The following is a 20,065-nucleotide window of genomic DNA, read 5'->3' as shown; positions in this document are numbered from 1 at the left end:
ACCTGTACAGGAACAATTACAAGTCCAAGTCATGTTGCCAGTTACCTTGCCAGAGACACCCGTCATCATAAAAAAAAAAAAAAAAGAGGTAATACAGCCTACATGATGGTGTCCACTTTGGATAGTCTTTCTATTTTTCCTTTCACTTGAGTGCATGAGCAGATGCAGTAGGCTAGATATAGGTTAAAAACAGCAGGAAGTGCCCTCATCTGGAAGCAGGAGATCAAGCCCAGGCCCCCTCTGCTGTTAACAGTGTGATTGCAGGAGAGTTATCTGATGTCTTGGCTCCTAAGTTCCCTGTTTGCTCTGACTCCCACATAATGGTTATGGGACAATAAAATAACTCCTTTGAGAACCCTTGGAAAAGTTTCTTTGGGGGCTGAAAGGGATGCTATGCAGTAATGTACAAGTCCATCAGACACCCTACTGCTGATGTGGCTAAGAAAATTCATTCTCCATTTATCAGCGAGTATACGACAACAGCAAAAATTGACTATGATTTGGTACAATGGGCAGTTAATATGTGAGCTACTACGAAGGCACCTACTTGAGTTGAATGTGGATACAACCAGAATACTTGGGAGTTCCAGAAAATAGCTGTTCTAAAACCAAAGAATTCATATTCTGTTGCAAAATTAACTGTTTAAGGGAGAGGGGTTGAGAAGATAAAGTAGAAAGATGGGCAGAACATTTGTTTAATTGTTGTCTCAGTAGTAGGAGGCTTGCCACTAAATCCAATGTTGAAAGCACCATAACACAAGACAATTACAACAAGAAAAATAATTACAACCAATAATGAAAATAAAGAGGAAACAGAGGCAGCAAGATTAAATGATTAGCCCAAGGTCACACATATGGAAGAGAGCAGAGCTGGGATCCAAGATGTCAGACTTTCTTAACTACTTCAAACACAGCTTCCAGTGTAATCACCAGTAAACTTCAAGGTTATCTACAGTGGCAAATACCATTAATGGTTATTTAACCTGTGTGTGGCACTGTCATATTAAAGCAAGTTAGACCTAAAATAAACCACCATTCAGATGTTTGAATGCTGACCAAAGAGTTCTTTCATTGCTGAGCTTCTCTGAGCTACATGGTCAATTTCTGTTGCCACCACTTATTTATAGGACTTGTTTTGGAGTGTCTTTCTTGGACTTACGGTTGGCCTGAAGATTTTAGTTAAAGACATTCCTCATCATAGAGACAGTATACTCTATTAGAAGTGACAACTAGAAGTACAACATGGGTTCATGAAATTTTCATGATCCAACCTTGTGGAATATTTATAACATCAAATTCAATCCATGGTAGGATTAAGATTATTCCATGGTAGGATTAAGATTGTAAAAAAACTATGTGTGCATAGTCTGGAAGAGTGAAGAAAAAAAAAAAAAGATAAAAACAATGTATGTGGTAAGGTGGCAAAATCATTGGTGACCAACTCACTGGTAACTTGAGGTCACTGTCATAATGCTGTCCGTGTAACAGAGCATTGTTTTTGGAGAAATTCTCTCATCTTGCCCCGTGGCTGCCACATGCTACAAGGCGTTCCTGGCAATCCACATATCACATGTTGGAAGCTTGTGCTTCCATTCCAGGTCCCAAGATGCATGCTGCTACACAAATGTTGGGTAGACCTAAATATACTTACTCTTGCAACAATGCTTGCGGGGGGGACACTGAGTTCATTAAAGGGGGTGACATTTCTTCAGGATAATAATCTGTCCTCTGTGGTTCGATCCCAGGTTCTATTTTAATTTTTTTCTGTAATATAGGCTTCTCATATGATTCAATTACAGGTACTAAAAAATAAAAATAGAAAAGTCACTCTATGTACAATTTACCAATTTCAGCTTTTAAAAGCTTATTGCACAGGCCCTATCTATAACACTGATGTGTGACTATTTATCTGCCTTTGGCAAAATTATAGCAGCAATGAATCTGTGGGGGATTCTTGTTTCCTTGTTTCTCTGGACCATTATTTTGCCAGTAAGCAGTGTACAAAGGAAACTGGACTTGTAAGACATCAGCCCCCAAATGATTCTCCCTTATAATTTTTGATTGTCTTCTTTTAACCCCAGCCTTCTGCCCAGTAAATAAACAAGGCGCTTTTAATAGCCATTAGTAATCACCATCATCTGAAGGGATTTAGTAAATGCCTCTTTGCACCTAGAACTACTTTGGCATTCCATGAAGCAAAACATAAAGTCCAGATTCTTACAATCCCAAAGTTGACAATTATATAGTGAAAGTAATCATTTCAAAGCTTTAAACAGACAGCCTGACTCTTGGGAGCTCTTCCAGTATCAACACTTTTAAGAAAACAAAAACAAACAAAAAACACACACAAAAGGAAATGCCTTAGGCAGACTCCGAGTGGAATATTCCCTTTGAAGAGCTCTGGCTCTGCTTCCTTCGATCTCTCACCAGGCTGTCTGGTGAAGACGCTGAGACACTAGTGGGAGCAGCAGCGTGGATCAGCGGTGGATTTACCTTGCATGCTACTGTTTGAGTTTTCCATCTCCTCAGACAAGGACACCATGAGCGGCTGCTGGAGGTGACTGGTGTACATGAAGGGGACAGGCTGCACCACGACTGGCTGGATGACCGGCAGTATCCCCGGGCTCCGAATGCCGTGCCGGGACAGGGCAGCGGCCATCACCGGAGGCATGGACAGAGGCACGCTGAAGGGCTGCACGCCCGGGGGAGGGGGCGAGTACTTCTTCATGGGCGGGCTGGGAGACGGCATGCTCAGCCCGGGCGAGGCTCTCCTGTGCGAGGCCTGGAACTTCAGCGAGGAGGGAGAATTCCCTGCCGAGGGCGGGGAGCTCCGCTTGTTCACGGTGAGGTCCACTGGCTCCATCTGCATCCCGTGCGACAGGACCTCTGGGGTCTGGAAGAACTTATCGGATAATGGTGTGGAGTAGATGACTCCATACTTGCTGGGCTTTATGGACTCCATGTAATTAGACGGGTATGACTATTGGAAAGGAAAAACAGAAGTGGAAACAGCCAAATAAGTACATTTGCTTTAAACACGAATTAAGATGAAAACATACAACAAGGCACTTTTGATTACATGGGCTTTAATAAGTGGTTTGGATTCAGATATATGCTCAATGCTAAAAAAATGCTATTAGAGAGCTGGTCTAATAAACATAAGAACTAAGGTTAATGTGGTAACCACATCACAAGAAAAAGCTCAAATTTAATTCTAAGATGACACCCATGTGAAATGTTAAGGTTAAGGTTGCTACCTGGCAAAATTCTAAAACAGGTTATGGGCTTTTATCATTAGCAGTCAGTATTGGGGTTCACCAAGAAGCAGCCAAACCAAGTAACTTCATTGCTTTTCTGATGGGGTTTCTTAATTGGCAGGAAATGCTCGCTCTGGCTTTAGTGTTTTACCTCAGCGGCAGGGCACTGAACATTTCTCATGATATACTTTGTAAAATATGAAGAAACAGAGCTGCATGGTAGTACCTTTGGGTGGGCTTGAGCCGCTGACGAACCCATCCTAGGATGTCCAACAGTCCTGATTTGCTCAGGACCATCTTAGCTTTAGCACTAAAAGTCCTACAACCTAGGAAATGCCACGGTCTCAGGCAAACCAGGATGGTCAGTCACCCTACATGCCTATACACTGAAGGCCACCCACAGTAGGGTAATTATGTCCTTGGACCCAACTTGTTCAATGGTCTTATTCACAGTTTGAATGAAGCTGTAGAAGATGACTTGATTTCCACATTTGTGGATGAGACAGAACTGTAAGAAAAAGCTAATATAATATGACTCAAATCAGGCCACCTGATGCTTGAAATGACTTGCACACAAGCTGAAGCCCAGTGTTCTCTCCTCTACATCTTGCTATCCCACCCTCCCAAAAGCTAAGCTAAGAAGATATAGGAAGAGAGAGAAAATGGTTTGTTTCCTCCTAAATCTAAGATCCGTTCTACAGCTGACTTAATTTATCTTCAAATACCCTTCTCTCTTCTAATATATCAGGATAACCTAACTCTCATCTGCCAGCTTTAAATATAAATCAATCATAATAATTGCACATTCTAGTTAATGTTCCTGGCCATGAATTCACTAAAATTATTCTATTCCTTAACTATAATTTTAAACAAATCCTTGTTGTAATGCTTTTAAAAAAATTAAACGAGGGGGACATCTGTAATACTTTCAACAACAGTAAAGATAAATTTAAAAAAAAATTAAACATAAGCTGTTTTCTTTACCTGTTTTAGGGAAATTTTTAGTGATAACATGTCAAGTCCTCCTGTAGAAAACTACTCATATTTGAATGTTTTACAGTGAAAGTGATAAGCAACATACTGTGCCTCTCTTCCAGCTCTTAAATTTTTTTTTTTTTAATTTATTTATTGAGCTTTAGAGAGAGAGAGGAAGGGAAGAAGGGAAAGTGGGGAGAGAGAGACATCGATTTTTGATGTTCACTTATTTATGCATTTATTGGCCAATTCTTATATGTGCCCTGACCCGAGACTGAACCTGCAGTCTTGTGTATCAGGTCTTCCAGCTCTTAAATCCCTGTGTGTTTATGATTCTGAGGCAATAGTAGCTCATGATGCAATTGAGAAAACCCACCAACAGGACCTTGTAATTAAATTACTTAAATGCACTTAATTTCTGAGCCTCCCCGGACCCTTCAGAGGCCACTATTATAAGTTATAAATCATTGTGGGGTAGTAGTGGTTTTGACTGGGCTTACAACTGAGATCACACCCTTTCCTCTCTGGGCCTTGCTTGGTGACTCTCCACCCGCCTATGCATCAGAATAACTTGTACTGTTTTTAAAATTCAGATGCCTGGCCTCTGCTGCAGGCCTGCTGAGCATCAGGGTATCAGGGAACAGGGAGACAGGTGGTATTTATGTTCATCTGTCCTTTCTTTATCCATATCATCACAATCTGTATGGTTTCCTAGAACAGTGAGGCCTTTAGTCTGGTGCACACCTCTCTGGGGTACTGAAGATACTTATAGATGGCACATGGTGAACATACAGCACTTTAAAATAGATGTTTATTTAAACGGGTAAGAAAAAACTATTTTTTTCAGTAGTGATATAATATTACCTATTCAAATAAAAGAGGGCAAAAAAATTACTAAATATTAGAAGTACTGGTGCCTTTAGGATATGGCAAAGCTCTTCCTAGAAGGCTGTGAAGTTAAAATTAAAATTGGATTCAATACGGTAACCTGTGCAATGAGCTTAATACACACTGTGGTGCTAGGACTCCCTTCTCTTCTCACACACGAGGTGTGCACTGTAACGGGCTTTGAGCCTCCTGTTGGGGCTCCTTAGCAGCACTGCGTGTGAATTCACCTGGGGAGCTCGCTAAACTAGATTCTCAATGACGGGGTGGGCTGGGGGTGGCCCACGGTGCACAGACCACCCTTTGAATGGCACAGCTCTCAAGGACAGAGATGTAGAATAAAAATACTCATTTTTATATTAAAATCTGGTAAACCACTTAAATACAATTTAAAGGGGGGGGGATTTTCATTAATAATACTGCTTAAAAACAAGGACACGAAGGATATATCAGGAAATATAAAATACATAAATTGTTGCTTTAAAAACAGCTTTGAGTTATGTATGGAGAATTAAATGAAGACTATTTCTAACTTTCTTTAGAACCAGGCACACACAGGTACATCACAAGGTGTGAGGGCCCCAAACATACAGCAATATTAATATTCAATATATTTAAATTGAAATGTTAAAAGAGGCAGAAGGCTCACTAACCAAAAAAATTATAAATCATGTACAATGAGGGTTTAAGGAAGTAATTAAATACAGAGGAAAAAATTTCCCCTGGTTCTCAAGTTTAACCTGCTTTATATATAATTCTCTAAAGTGCAAAAGTTCTGATACTAGAAACAAAACTCCAGGAAATGGGAGGCAGTATTAGTTGTCTCTACTCACCGACATGTAGCTTCTCCCTTATTTTCAGCCCTATTCTTCAAAGAGCTCCCTATGACCTAGATTTAATGCCAAGTTATTGGCAGCTCAATAGGAAGCAAAATGAGGATATACTTTTATTGCTGTCATTGCTGGATTTTTCTATCTGTGGGTGAGTTTGAGGAAAATAGGAATTTAGAACCTGGGAGATTTGCAAATTTAGTAACATTCCAGGTTTCTCAAGCCATAAAGGAAGAGACAGCCACACAGAAAGCCAAGTTTTCTAACCATTATGCACAGTTTTGCTGACAGTTTGCTCTCCAGTGAATGACCCCTGTGCCCTAGACTGACAGTGGTGTTTGTAAGGCTACAGGGCTAAAAGTAAGGAAACACCTTTGGGCACAGCTGAGTACACAATTAACTATTTCTAGTCGACTGCCTAACAAAAGGGTGAAGAAATGTGGTTCCTCAAACTGTCTCACTAGCAGATTTCCTAGCAATGTTTATCAGAACCTTCTATAAGACACGTTTAATTATTTGGGTGGAGCACACAAGCTACTGCATTCAGCTTGCAACAATCTCGTTCCCCACAGTGTAAGGACTGATACAGGGTTTCCTCCTGGTGTGTGCCTGGGGTGGGTACAGCCTGGTAAATAGTTGCTTCCTTTCTGTTCCATACCATTCCTATCTTCTAACTAAGCAATGCAAATAAGCATGGCCACACTGGCTCCTAATCCAAATCAGAGGCAAGTACCAAATGTTAATGAAGCTGAGGAAGTGCCTCTGGCCACTGATGGACATCCCAATGCCACTGCCCCTTCCGAGGAGGCTGTGTGTGCTAGAGCAGAGCAGCCTGAAGATAAGGTTCAAGCAAGGGCCCCCCAACCCCCCAGCTAGGGGTGGTACTGGATTTACTTTTCAAAAAGATTTGGTTTGGATAATTTTCCAAAGCTATCATTTATACTCAAGTGAGAATTTCAATAGTTTCTTATTTTATTGGGAATATTTTTGGTGAGTTTTCCATTACAAGACAGTTTAAGTGGATAAAGACTCTATTTCACTATTCATTAATATGGAAAAAAAGTGAACATCCGTGACAGGGCGATGGCAAGTCAAAAGAATCTTCACACTAAGGGTGGGGTTCCCAATGCAGGAAGGTGTGGTACATTTATAAACAAGCACTCTGGAAACAGCAAATGTCATGCTTCTCTATGCAAACAAAAGTAGAAAGCTCTCTTTCTACCAGGCTCATTAGAGTTCTGAAAAGTGTCTGCTGGAACCAAGCAGAGGAACTGTTAAGTGCTTCTCAATCTGTCAGGTTTCTGTTAGATAATAATTTTCATTAAAAAAAAAAAAAAAAAAAAGGAATGTGCTTTCTTCAAGAGTAATCTTCCTATAGGAATAGAATAAGAAAGAATACTTTTTAAAAATCTGTTTTCTTTTTCACTTCCTGAGTTAAATTCTTCAACTTTCTTTGGAAATGTATGGGTAAAGATAATTCCTTTACGTGTACATTTTATATTCACATGATGTCTATGGTTTACAAATTATAATCTCCAATTTTACAAATTAAAAAATGATAAAAAGGAAGGCTCACGGAGCTGCTGGTGGTTTTGCCAACACTGCACTGAGAATATATAGCAGAGATCCAGGCATAGACCTGAGCAGGCAGGGTCTCCTCTGCTCCCTAATTCTTGCAAATTCTAACTTTAAAGGTGATATAAAGCCTTACCATTTGCCTCAAAGCACAGGATGGTATGAAGGCTTATATCTGGGTAAGTGAGAAATGACATTTCCTCACTTTCTCTAAAGTATAGCAAAATACCAAATAGGCAGATTGTTTCTGCTGTGCTCTCATTTTAAGAAAAAGGGGGGTGGGAAGGGAAGATAAGTCATGTGTGGAATTAAAACAAAAATCCTCTTACAAATTATTCTTACTGCCTTAATGTTTAAAACGTAGACTTAAATAACCAAAGACTTCAACCTTCAGATCAAATATGGAATTAAGAAGAAAAAGGAATAAAAAAAATAAGAAATTAGGTTTAATACACTCCATCTATGAAGGCAGGAAAGATGAAATTCAAAAAAGATTTAAGAGTGAAAACAGAAGCTTACTTAATTTTGTTGAGAAAATAATCACAACACCCTACTCTCCAAACTTTTCAGTTAACTGAGATTTCACTGAATTAAAAAGGAACTTCATTATATGGAATGACACTAAATTTGGTGAAACAATCTAAATTTCTGTGTTAGGTGAAGTTGCACACTCAAGCATGAAGGAGAAAAAGGCCATTAATTGCAAAAGTACTTCTATATATTCTAAGTTCATATATTAATATAAGTTACAGCATTACAAGCATAACTGCTATTTCAAATGCATTTTATTTCCTTGTTTTCAGCTAAGTGTGTTTCCTTGCATTCAATTATATCATAACTAACTTAGCAACGTGAATCTTCATTTTCAGCTTTAGAATAGGCTCTTGAGCCCTCCTATTTCCATGCTCGATGAAAAGCCCTGGAAGTATACTGAATAGTAAAGTGCGTCATTGATGGTTCTGCTTCATTTATAAAACTAATCACACTCTCTGGTACTGAAAACCTATTCATATTTCAAGGATATAATTAACAGAGAAATTTTTACACCTTATTTTCCTGCAACGTGAACACACAGTAGCTGGGGGAAGGGTGAGGAATACCATGATAGTGCTGAATAACATTAGTAGTCAATTCACTGTTTTGACTAATAAAATTCTTATTGCTCAGTTATATTCAGACACTCAGTTATCCGTTCTATGCTGAAATGTAAATGCTATTTCCTTAAAGCCACTCTGACTTAACTTTTCATTGCACACAGTGATAAACACTTCACTGGGTTAGTAATATCCATGGCAACTCAGTTCCAAGGGCCTCTGAGTGACCCCCGTGTTGTATAAACATTTTTGGCAGGAACCTCCACAGCCAATGCATAAAGATGATCTAATTTTGCAAGCGTGTCATTATCAACCTTCTCATATACATCTCAGGCCAAGTTTTCCCCCTTGTGAATATTTTCCAAGCCCTTGGAAGGAAAGAGCAAGACAGAGTGCGAGTGTTGCCTTGTTATTTCCTATTCACTAACCCAGATCCCCTTAAGTCTGAACTACTCCCTGCTCTGAAGTGGAGACACCTTTCTGTTGTCACCCATGTCCCACCTCCACAGCACTAGTGCTGGATCTATAGAAACACCTGGACTAATTACCAGTCTCCTGGTGGCTGAGGAGCATCTGGAGGGGCCTGGCTCACAGAGGGGCCAGTTTAGCACTAGGTGTTGAAAAAGACAATGAACATAATTCCCACCCACCCAGACTCTTCCAAGTGAAGTGAAAATTCCTCCTCACTGCCAAGTTCGTTCTTTCACTAGCTTCTCCTCAGTCATCTCTCATACAGTCGTAGCTCTATACAGCTGTTGTCATTATTTCTTAAGCAAATTATTTTATTCTTAATATATTTATTTTTACATGTAAAAGGACTGAAGAGTTGTTATATATATATATTTTTGGGTTTCATCTTTTTAATCAGCTCCGTGAAACACATCCTAAACACTATATGAGATTTTAATGGAATATCTTTTTCTTCCAGTATTTTTTTTAAAAAAAAGGGCAACTTCATTTTTGAGAAACTCTTCTATATAGTCAGGGAGGTGAGCTTGAATAAACAAAACACTTCTAAGTCACCTGTATCATGTTTTTAATACAGATTTCTTATAGATACATTCAGATACTGCTTCCTAACCATGATAAACACTGCCCACAGGTTTTTAAAAAAATGTCCCTGAGCAGGGGTGTGGGTGGTGCTGGCCCTGGAGGGAGGCCATGACTTGACTGTCATCTGTGATGCTTTTTAGGCCTGTGCCTCAGCTCTGCACAGCCCTTGGACGAGAGAGTCTTACAGCAAAAGCCCAACATTGACTCAGCGGCCACACTAGAGAAAGTCATTGAGATCCAGAGCAAACACTGGAGTTGTGTGCAGAGGTTTGCCGATGGTCTGGATCAGTCTCTGCAGGAGGCCCAGGTGAGAGGGAGGAGGCCCTGGCTGCTGCAGCCAGGGAGCACAGCCCCAGGCCGGCAGAGGAGCCTAAGAAGCAGGATGCACTGTGACAACCCCACCTCCATCCATCTGGGCTTCATCATTATAATTTTGTTCATTTTTTCTATTAAAAACAAAAAGTCACACATTCAAAAAAATTAATTAAAAAAATGTCCCTGGATGCACATTAATGTTTAAAAACAATCAGTTTAGCCAAATGTTTTTTTTTGCCAAGACCAATAATCTTGAGAGCTCCAACTAAAAAACTGGAAACTGAGGAGTTTTTTTTTTAACCTACTTTTGTGGTGAGAAGATTTGCCTGTGGCCCAAGTTCTGTGCTGATAGTATTTTGAGGGGTGTGGGGCACAGGCCTGAAGGAAGCATGGATCCCATTTATTAGAGGATGCATAGTTGCTAGTAGGGTATTAACTTCGATTACTGGGGTCTTTGAAAAATATACCTGCCAAATGCCTGTTAAGTAATGGAGTAATTTTAAGGAATTACACAACACATGATGATGGCATTACTACTTGGAATAAATAAGAAGATGTTCAATTTTGGATAACTTACCACTGAGACAGGGTCCATGGCCTCTTGCTTGACAGGAACTGGGTCAAACATGAGCATTCTTTTAGTGAAGCTTTCTAGGGTGTTCTGGTGTTTGGCCTAGAAAACAAAACAAGGTGTCCATCTAAATCCCAAGGTTACTTTAAATATAAACTAGTAAAAATAAAATATAATATTCCTCACCCCCCCTTCTCTGCTCCTTCCTCTCCCCTGCCCCCGGAATGGCTGGAATTTGTTTCCCTTACCTATGAAAGATGCCATTTTGTATAATTAAAACCAGGCTCCATGGTCATAACCAGTTGAGCGCCAACTGGCATTCCTAACTCAAATACATAAACCCGGACATTTCTGGAACAATATGTACAGCCTCTTCCAAGCAGCAAAGCTTCCTTAAGACTGTGGTGTAACTTAGTGGAAGTTCACATTATACACAAGTGTTACATACTTTTCCTTTTCCTTACAGAAAAATCAGGAAGAAAAGAAGACAAGCATAAAGAAAACTAGAACTAACCATAATTAACACCTTTGTTTTTGTCCATCCAAATTTTTGCAACGAGTACCTTCATACTTACATCCTCCTGTATATCCTTAATTCTTAAAATAAGTTTTAGCCTTGGTGACAAACATGTACATTTTCCAAAGCATCTGATGTATCATCCAGCAAAGATGCTCTATTATTTCCATCAATAAAACAGAACCTGTTTCCCAACATTTCTACCAGCACTGTTTATCATCACTTAAAAAACCCCCCAAACTTTGCCTATTTGTTAGTATCAAAATGGAAAATTATTTTTATTCTAAATTGATTTAATTACAGAATTAAAATTTTGACCTCTATTTGTCATTTACATTTCTTTTTTTAAGAAATGCCTATTCAGGTCTTGAGTTCCCCCCACCCCCACCTTTTCTAAGCACTTTTTATATATGAAGAATATTAGCTTGTATTCACTCCCATTCTTGCAAATTTCTCATTAGGAAATCAGCCAATCTTTAGCTGGATGCATCTTGATCTTGTCAGTCTTTCTTTTCTCTGCTTCTATTGTTCTGTTCATGTTCTCCATGTATTTTCTTCTTTGTTCTATACTGGTCCACTTCTAGCACTAGTCTACATAAAGCCAACTGCTTCCTCACGGGACAAAACATTCAGTCTGCTCAATATTCAACTGCATTTCACAGGTGATGGAATTACGGCCCAGATACTACTCAGATATTCAACAACCTCTTTAGGGTACTTACTATCCAAATTTGGTTTACCTGTTCAGGACTTTGGTTAGAGGTAAAGTCTTTGATTTGGGTGGAAAAGCGAGTAAGTTCTAGATTGAGTTCTACCTGAAATAGCTGTACAAGTCCCTGGTTCTAGATTACTTCCTATATTTCAGTATTAAAACACCCATCCCCACACCACCTCCATGATAGTAATCCTGTAGCTTGTTGTGTCCATGCTCTATGGGTTATACTAAGATATCTTCACATACAATTATAAAAGTAGTACTGTATAGTTCTTGTGTTTTGTTGCTTCATTGAAGAAAGCCTGTTCTGGGTCTCATGACAACATATGAATACCATTATTAACTCAACATAAGGCCCTGACTTCAAAATTCCATTTTCCTACATCACAGGATGTACTATAATCTGGGAACACAATCTGATACCAGGGTGCGCAAATCAGTGGTGCTACCACCCTCTTATGTCTTCCAGCAAGAACAAACCCCACCAACCAGTGAAAAATGGATGATTTCATAATGAAGGATGAAAACCTCTTTTGTGCCTTGACATCTATTATTAACCATTTTCCAGCCTAGCAGCTGTACTGATGGATATGGTTCTAAAAATTGTCCAGTGCCCCATACTGGACCATAAACAAAAGATGTGGCAGCCGTGATCCAGTTGGCCAACCCTCCCCCAGCCTTTTAAATAGAATTAACCCTTATAGATCCACCCACTCCACTGGCAGTATCTTGATGCAATTCCTTCTAAATAAAAGCACTCATATTCTAAGGTGTGTAAGGGAAGAGCCCAGCTCTGGAGACTCATGAATTGCATCCTGGCCCTCCTCCTTTCACATGTAAAATAAACACCCACAAAGTTTTAGGAAGAGAAAATTAGAATTAAAACACAAAATAAAAAAGCTCTTTTGCCCTCTAAATAGTTTATATCAACAGATATGTTCTCAATTTTAAGATATACATCCTGTATACACAACACTAAATTTGTTGGTTCTAACTTCTGGAGCAATAGCAGGTATTTGCCTCTTTGCTAACATACTAAGCCTTAGAGGTCAGCCCTTCCACCCTAAGAAAAACTCCTTCAGATTAAAAGTTCATTTAAGAGTTAATAGCTGCCTATGTCCTCTCTGAGATCTCATAGGGCCTGATCACTTTACAACGGTACCACCAAAAGCTGCCCAGCATCTCCACACCTCACCAGTGAGAGCAGCACAGTGGAATTAAGATGATGGGCTCTGGAGTTCATTTTGGTTCAAATGCTAACTCCACCATTTAGCCCATAAAGCCTTCTATCTATTTTCATAATGACCACTGAATCCATTTAGGAATGAATTACACATTAACCTGCTATTTCTTGTATCATTTTAAGACATTATTTAAGTTACTTTCATTCTTTAATTATGTTTATCTAAATTTAAGGAAATTAGTGCTCTGTAAGACTTGTAATCCTAAAATAAAAAGGTCTACTATAAAGCATCTGTTTAACTAAACCTGATTTAATTTTACTTTTTAAAAAAGTTGTAAATGTATGTTTACATTTGTTTAGACTGTACCTCAGAGTAACTCAGTAGTGATGAAAGAATATTTCTCGTTAGAGAAGTATTTCAGCTAATAAATGAAGGAATGACAGGATTAGAATACCTCATTTTGAAACTCCTAAATAATGCATCACTGGACAATAAAAAAAGTCTGTGCAAAAGTCAAATATCACTATGAACAGAATCAAATTAACACGTCTAACAGCATACTGTTCCCAGCTCGGTAGCTTCTAAAATGACTGGTTGTACTTTTAGTGACAGCCACAGGATATGGAACAAGATAAAGGACATGTGAAGAAAATGATGTACCCTAATCTGTTAACAAGGGCTTCTTGGAAGTGGGGGTAGGAATGGGAAAGCTCTATACACACCTGTGTGCTAATTTTTAAATGAATTCTACAATGAAAACTTTCAATAAAAACATGAGAGGGAAGCTAAGCTAAAGGAACAAAATTTAGGAAGATAATCAGACATATTATCACAAATCAGGATTTTGTTTATTTGCAAAAAGCTTGTATACTCTGTCCTTGCTGTGCTTATCTCTGAATAGACCACTTTGCCACTGGTATGGACTATCTTTGGGTCAGAGAAGAGTGACTTCAATGTCTCCAAAGTGCCTTTCATATAACTGAGAAGAAACTGAAGCACTGGAAGAACTGGAGTCTCTTAACTTAGTGCCTTTAGTTCCCCACAAGCAACTCAGTGCTCTGGGGATGTTACCATCATTTTTAAAGAATGCTAAAAACTACAAATGCTGTAGAAAATCTGTTACACAACACTGACAGCAATCTTAACTACAACCAGTAGGTGGCGCGCTAAAACAGGTATTATAGACTAGGACTGGAAGTAAATTGAGTTTGCCAACATCAGGGACTTTAAACCTAGTGGGTTTTAAGCAGGCTCAGGAATTCTGTTAACCATTTTATGTAGGTATCACAGACAGGAGGAGGCCCCAAATGTGGTTCTGTTTTTTCTTACAACTATTTCCCAATCATAAACACATTTACATCTTAGTTGTATTTAGCCTAACAGAGATAAATTCTAAACTAAGCAATCCCAAGATAACAAAACTGCTTTAAAAGAGACAAAAAGGGCAAAACTGGTTTTAAAACACTGAGATATCAAGGTGCTTAAAAGCGAAAATAGAGAAACATCATCACCAAAATAATCTTCCACAACTGGATCAAATGTCATCTTTCCCAACTATGTTCTTCTGCTGGGAAGGGCCAAGACAGCTGAATTTTCCTCCAAAAGGGAGAAACACATTTCCCTTCACACTCTCTCCACTTTTACTCTGACTTTTCAGATGTTGAAATAAGGGTCAGATTTTTGCCAAAATGGAAAACTGCATGATTATGGATTAAGAAGCTTCAGTGAATCATTTACATGAAGTTTCAGAAGTAATACAGTTGCATGTCACCGTCCTTTCAGTCCTCTATGTCTTATCGGGTGCAAATGTCCTACAGAGCTGCAAAATACAGCCCTAACGTAAGGAGGTTATGATTTACCAAATCTCCTTTGAAAGTTGCTTGTCAGGAAGCTAGAGCACATTTATTACAAAAATAACTTTATAAATGACTGCCCCTTCCTTAGAAGCATGGGGGAGGGGGGAGAAGGAGATAATATGGAGAATATGTGAACAGAATGTGTATCTGAAGCAAAGTTTCTTGGTGACACAGCAGAATTTGCCTCTGACACTCTCTCTTCTCATCTCCTTTTTAATGCTGTTTCTTCCAAATCTTTCTTTCTTTATATCCTCGAAGGGCCCCTGTATTATCCTTCCCCAACCCAGCCTGACCTGACCCTAAGGCTCCAAATTACCTGCCTCCCTCAGAGCAAGTCTGTTTCCTAGCTGACCTCAGCCAGGTGTAAGGAGAAAAACAGTAGAACCAAACCAACACACCATCTGTAAGTGTCCCCTACCCTGCTCCATAGCTTTTAACACTCCCAAGCTTAAAGGAGGAAGCATGTTCCCCCCCCACCACCCCTTTATTCCCCAAAGGAACTTCAGGGAAAAAAGAAAAAAAACAGAAAAGAAACCCAACAAAGTGAGTGAGTGAGTGAGTGAGTGTGTGTGTGTGTGTGTGTGTGTGTGTGAGATTCTTGGCCAGGAAGAGGACCAGGGTAGGCAGGCAACATCCCTGTAGCTAAACTTCCTTTCCAAAGAAACTTTTCTTTCTTCACTTCTGTACCCAAACTCTTTATGTTCCCAAGAAGTTGAATATTTAATGGCAGTTGCTCTGGCCAGAAATACAAGGGGCCAGGCAAGAGATGTAAGCAGGCATTTTGAAGTTGGAGGCTCTTTTCAGAATAGCCAAAGGCTGGCACCTACCTGGAAATGCGTCCCGTTTTCATATCACTTGATGATTTCCACCTACCTCAGTCTTCTCTAGTTGATTTGAAAGAAAAAAAAAACACACCCATGGAGTATTTCTAAATCTTTGCCCCTCATAAATTAGTTATTTTGCATCAAAATGTTTTGTAAATGGGAAAGAAGTTAATTATTTAGTTTCAGATTAAATATAATGATCCAGTGAGCAAACAATCCGCCCTCTCTCCTCTCTCGGCTAACAAGCCACCCAATTTTACTTTCCTGCCTCCACCCATCTGCTCCACCCTATGGAGAGTTGCCAAGGCGAGTCCAACTTGTCCAAACAGGACATGGCTTCAGATAAGATTCTGCCCACACCCTGTACTTCGGAAAGACCAAGTGAAGCAATTGATTTTGCATGTAAATAAGGACAGGTGCAAAGGTAACAACCAAGCAAAATCCCTACACTTTGGCAGAAGGAGGCCCAGAAAAGCAGGGGTGGGGGTGGAAACCCAACCCATACCCTGTAGGTAAACTCTCAAGTTCACAGCCACCTGGTTAGTAGCATTCCACACCTTTCTTAAAGAAATTAGCAAACCCTAACATTTTCCCTACTAAGGTTACACACTTGTTTTCCTTCTTTAGGCTGACAATTTTGTATTTTAAAAGCAAGATCAATTCAAAAATTCCCATGATGCATAATCCTGCTGTGTACATATCTCATAAGGTCCGCCTAAGCCCTTGCAGTTCTCTTCTGTGGAGTGTTATATAATCAAATCCAGAAGGGCTGTGTGAGGCCAGGCTGCCTCTCTGCTGGTGCCCTATCACTGGAGACCCACCCCACTCCACCCTAAGGGGCCTCCACCCATGGGGCCCCACCCTGGAGGGAGTGGGAGGCTGGGAGGGACCAATTGGCTCCAGCCAGCAGCTAGTTCCTGGAAACTCTAGCCTCAACAGTGATGGCTGGAACCTTAAAAATAACCAGAACCGTCAGGATGGTGGTAACTCCCTGGGCTCCTGAGGATTTTCCATTAAAAGTATATCTCATAGCACCCCAGAACCTTTGGACATGAACCATGAGCTAATACTGCCCTCTCCCTTCAAAAGTAAACAAAGAAGAAACAAAAGCATTTGAACCACTGCTATGTAAGAGAATTAATTCAATATGTCCCAAATCCAAATCCTCTTCCTTGCTCCTGCCTCAAAAGGCTGCCAGGCTGCCCCCCCCCCCCATCTTCTGGTCATTCAGCATGGAAGCCTTTTAAGCCTTCTTCATCAACCTTTCTCTGCTTTCCTGCTGTTGCCTTTGAAGGCCAGGCCCTCAGTGCCTCAGGACTCTGCTACTGGGGTTTTCCTCCACTGGCCTTCCACCCTCCAATCCATCCCAGTCCCCTAGCCACCTGCATTTCTCAAAGCTCTCATCTCTTCTTTCCTAAGCTCACAAACCTCCCTCCCTCCAACAGGATTCCCAGGGCTTGGGGAGTGGGTCCAAGCACCAATGCTAACCAGCTGCCCCCAGCTCCAACTAGTGCCCTTCACGCTGGCTGCCCTGCCCCCCACCGCCTTTGTTCATTTTTGGCCCTGATGCTGGGCAACCACAGTGGAATGCCCGTCCCCTTCCGGCCAATCTAAAGCCTCCTAATTCTTCAAAGACCAGCTCAAGGCCCTCCGCACTCTGCGAAGCCTGCTGACTGCACCCGGTAGATCTGAAGCTGCCTTCTTACCTACGTAGGCTGGGCCTTTTAACTTGCCAAAGGCATGTCTCCCACCAGCACTGAGCACCTAAGGGACAGGAGTGCGTTATACTTCCTTAGAGGGCTCCCTCCCCACTCCCCACAGGCGATCAGGCTTGTTCACGAAATGACATTTTTTTGGCCAGGCATAAGGAGCCAATGTAATAGAACTTAGCCCGGGGTAGGAGTTCCAGTCATTTCCTCTTCCCTTTGAATGCACTTAAAATCTCCCTTATATAATTAGATAATGGGGATGAGGGGCACCTAACCCTAAAAGAAACCAAACTTCTTAAAAAAAAAAAAAAAAAGCTTTTGCTCTTAACCTTAACCTTGCCTGTTAGGAGTCCTCCAGAAACCTCATCAGTTTCACCCTCACAGAATTTTTTATTATTCACCCAGAGAAATCTTCTAAAAAGCCTAGCGTCAAGGTCTCTACTGTTTTAGAGCCTAAAATAGGAGAAGGGGGGGGGGGGGAGAGAGAAAGAGAGAGGGGAAGAAGAGGCAATTGCCTGAGGAGGAAGGGAGTATAATAATAAACACTAGGTTGTTGTTGTTTTTGAAAAGATACTTCCCTTGACCAAGGAAAGCCAGGAGTTTCCTGTTGATTCTTACCACTTTTATGATTGTCAATTTCCAGGTGCTGTTCTTTACATAGACTGTGTTCATTTAAAGTCCATGAGGTTGGTATTACCTTCCCATTTTACTGATGAGAACACCAGAACAGAGAGGCAAAGTAATCTGTCCAAGATCACACAGCTGCTAAATTGTAGAGCTGGGATTTGAACCCAAAGTAGTCTGACTTCAAGGCTGGTGGACTTGGCACCCCACCTCTACTACCTCCTGGGGCAGAGGACAACATCACACCAGAAAAGCATATGGCATTCAGGGACAGTGTATTTACAGTAGCTGCGATTTCAGCCCCTCCCAACCGGTCCCTGATGCCTGCCCTCTCTCGTAGAGTGCATGCTTGGACACAAGATCAAAAGACACATTCTGAAGGCCCCAAATTAGGCTATTTGTCTCCCTAGCCAACGCACCTGCAACTGGTCCATAAAACTGCTGAGAAAAATTGGCAGCTTTACTCAAGTAAATACGGAAATCTTTATAACAACTGTACAAAGGTGGAAGGGTCAGGTCCTCATCCCCATTTTAGAAATGAGGAAATGGAGGAACAGAGGTGAAATGACTTGCCCAAATTCGCAGAGCTGGTTGGAGCTGCAGCCAAGAACTAAAGTGTGTCTGCTTGCAGACCAGGACTCTTTCTGTTCTGCTCCATTCTGTGCTGTGGGGCCGACTTCTAAGTAAAACCATCTCACAGTAGGGTCACTCCCTGGCACGGAGGGTGTGGGACGCGTGCAGTGCCACACAGGCCCATGCTAGGCAGGGCAATGGGGAGGTTCCAGAGGGCAATTAAGATTTCAAAACGCCTTTCTGGTTAGAGCACTCTAGATCGACTCCATCCTATGGCATAACTAAGAAGAATGACTGCACATAATTTGAGATTAGCTGTAATGAGTAGGTGTTCAATGAATACCTGTGAGATGAAAAAATGAATGGATGTCAATCTACACTCCTCACATGCTAGGATAAAATGAAGGACAAGGGCCTCAGAATGACCTTCTACCAGGTTCCACACACACAGAATTTGCCCAAAGGGGTGAGGGGGGGCTGTGTGTGCAGTGAAACTAGCCTGAAAAATCATCTTCTAAAACCTAAAACACAATGTAAATGTGAAAACTTCTGGAGGCTCACGAGAGAAAAACCCCCTTGTTTGGAGAACTAAGTGGAACAGGAACTTGAACTGACTAATGAAAGTAGTTTCGGGGAGCAGTGCTTTGGAAGGTGTCAGGTGTAAAGTGCAGGAACAGATAAAGGAGTGATTTCAGTGATTAGACTCAAAGAACAGTAGTTAGTAGAAAGAAGAGCATATAGGCCAAAGGAGAAAAAACCCACACCTGATTCACAGGTCGCTCTCCAGGGTAGATGCACTGACCTCCATGTCCACTTGATCGTGTCTGTCTGGATTTGGCCACACTCCACTGATCTAGGTTGAGACTAGCTCCAGGCCATCCCTGGAGATCCTCAAGCCTGCCAGAGATTGGTAACCATCTCTAGCATGTCCCAAACTAATGTGGGCTCTTCAGGGTCCTCCTGGAAGGGAGTTGCCGCAGGAAACACCCCCTTCATGGAAATCAGGGTAAGAGCCAGACCCAGGGTTACAAGGAATGCAAGGGCTGAAGGGTCACTTAACTTGCTACATTCTGTCTCCCCTAATAGATGGGGAAAATAATGTATCTGGCCTACCAACACAATGGAGTGAGTTTCAAAAAGCTCCAGGAACCTGTTTTGCTAGAGAAAGAACTTTACTATTAAACACTGACAGAGGAATACAAAATATACTGATAATTTTTAAAAATGTTCCGTTGAACTATGGTGGCATTCCAGAAAAAGCCCACAGCCAGTTTAGAGGATTTTTTTTTTTTTTAATTTGGGAGAAAACAGTCCTAGTTCTGGCTTAGAAACTGTGCCTCTAGCATTGTGTCTCTTTTATTATTGCTAAATTTCAAGGAAGGAGGCGGGGTTTTGGGGGTGGGGGTAGGGGGAAGCAAGGCTACCTCCTTTGGACAATGCTCTCCCCTATCAGGGTAGACTGCTGTCTGGTTTCCTGTCTCTAGCTCTGCTTCAGATGAAAAACTGGG

The 20,065-nt window shown here is 40.9% G+C and overlaps 1 protein-coding gene across 4 annotated transcripts in view; it reads right to left on the bottom strand.

Moving 5' to 3' along the window:
- Nucleotides 1-20,065, bottom strand: part of KLF3 (KLF transcription factor 3) — a 34,607-nt gene that overhangs the window by 9,209 nt on the left and 5,333 nt on the right. For 3 of the 4 annotated variants that reach the window (XM_081158029.1, XM_081158028.1, XM_081158031.1), the window contains exons 2-4: nt 10,562-10,657; nt 2,494-2,980; nt 1,652-1,802 (exon numbers count right to left, since the gene is read on the bottom strand). In XM_081158029.1, the coding sequence (XP_081014155.1) occupies nt 1,652-1,802; nt 2,494-2,980; nt 10,562-10,618 (695 nt within the window). In that variant the 5' untranslated portion in view covers nt 10,619-10,657. Of the gene's footprint in view, nt 1-1,651; nt 1,803-2,493; nt 2,981-10,561; nt 10,658-15,654; nt 15,890-20,065 lie in introns of those variants that run through there. The other variant, XM_081158030.1, reaches the window with a different exon arrangement.

This window comes from Miniopterus schreibersii, assembly GCF_964146895.1.
Source record: "Miniopterus schreibersii genome assembly, chromosome: 1".
In the NCBI taxonomy this organism is placed as follows: Eukaryota; Metazoa; Chordata; class Mammalia; order Chiroptera; family Miniopteridae; genus Miniopterus; species Miniopterus schreibersii.
Note: the sequence above shows the minus strand (reverse complement) of the source record. Positions and strands in the feature narration are given on the sequence as shown.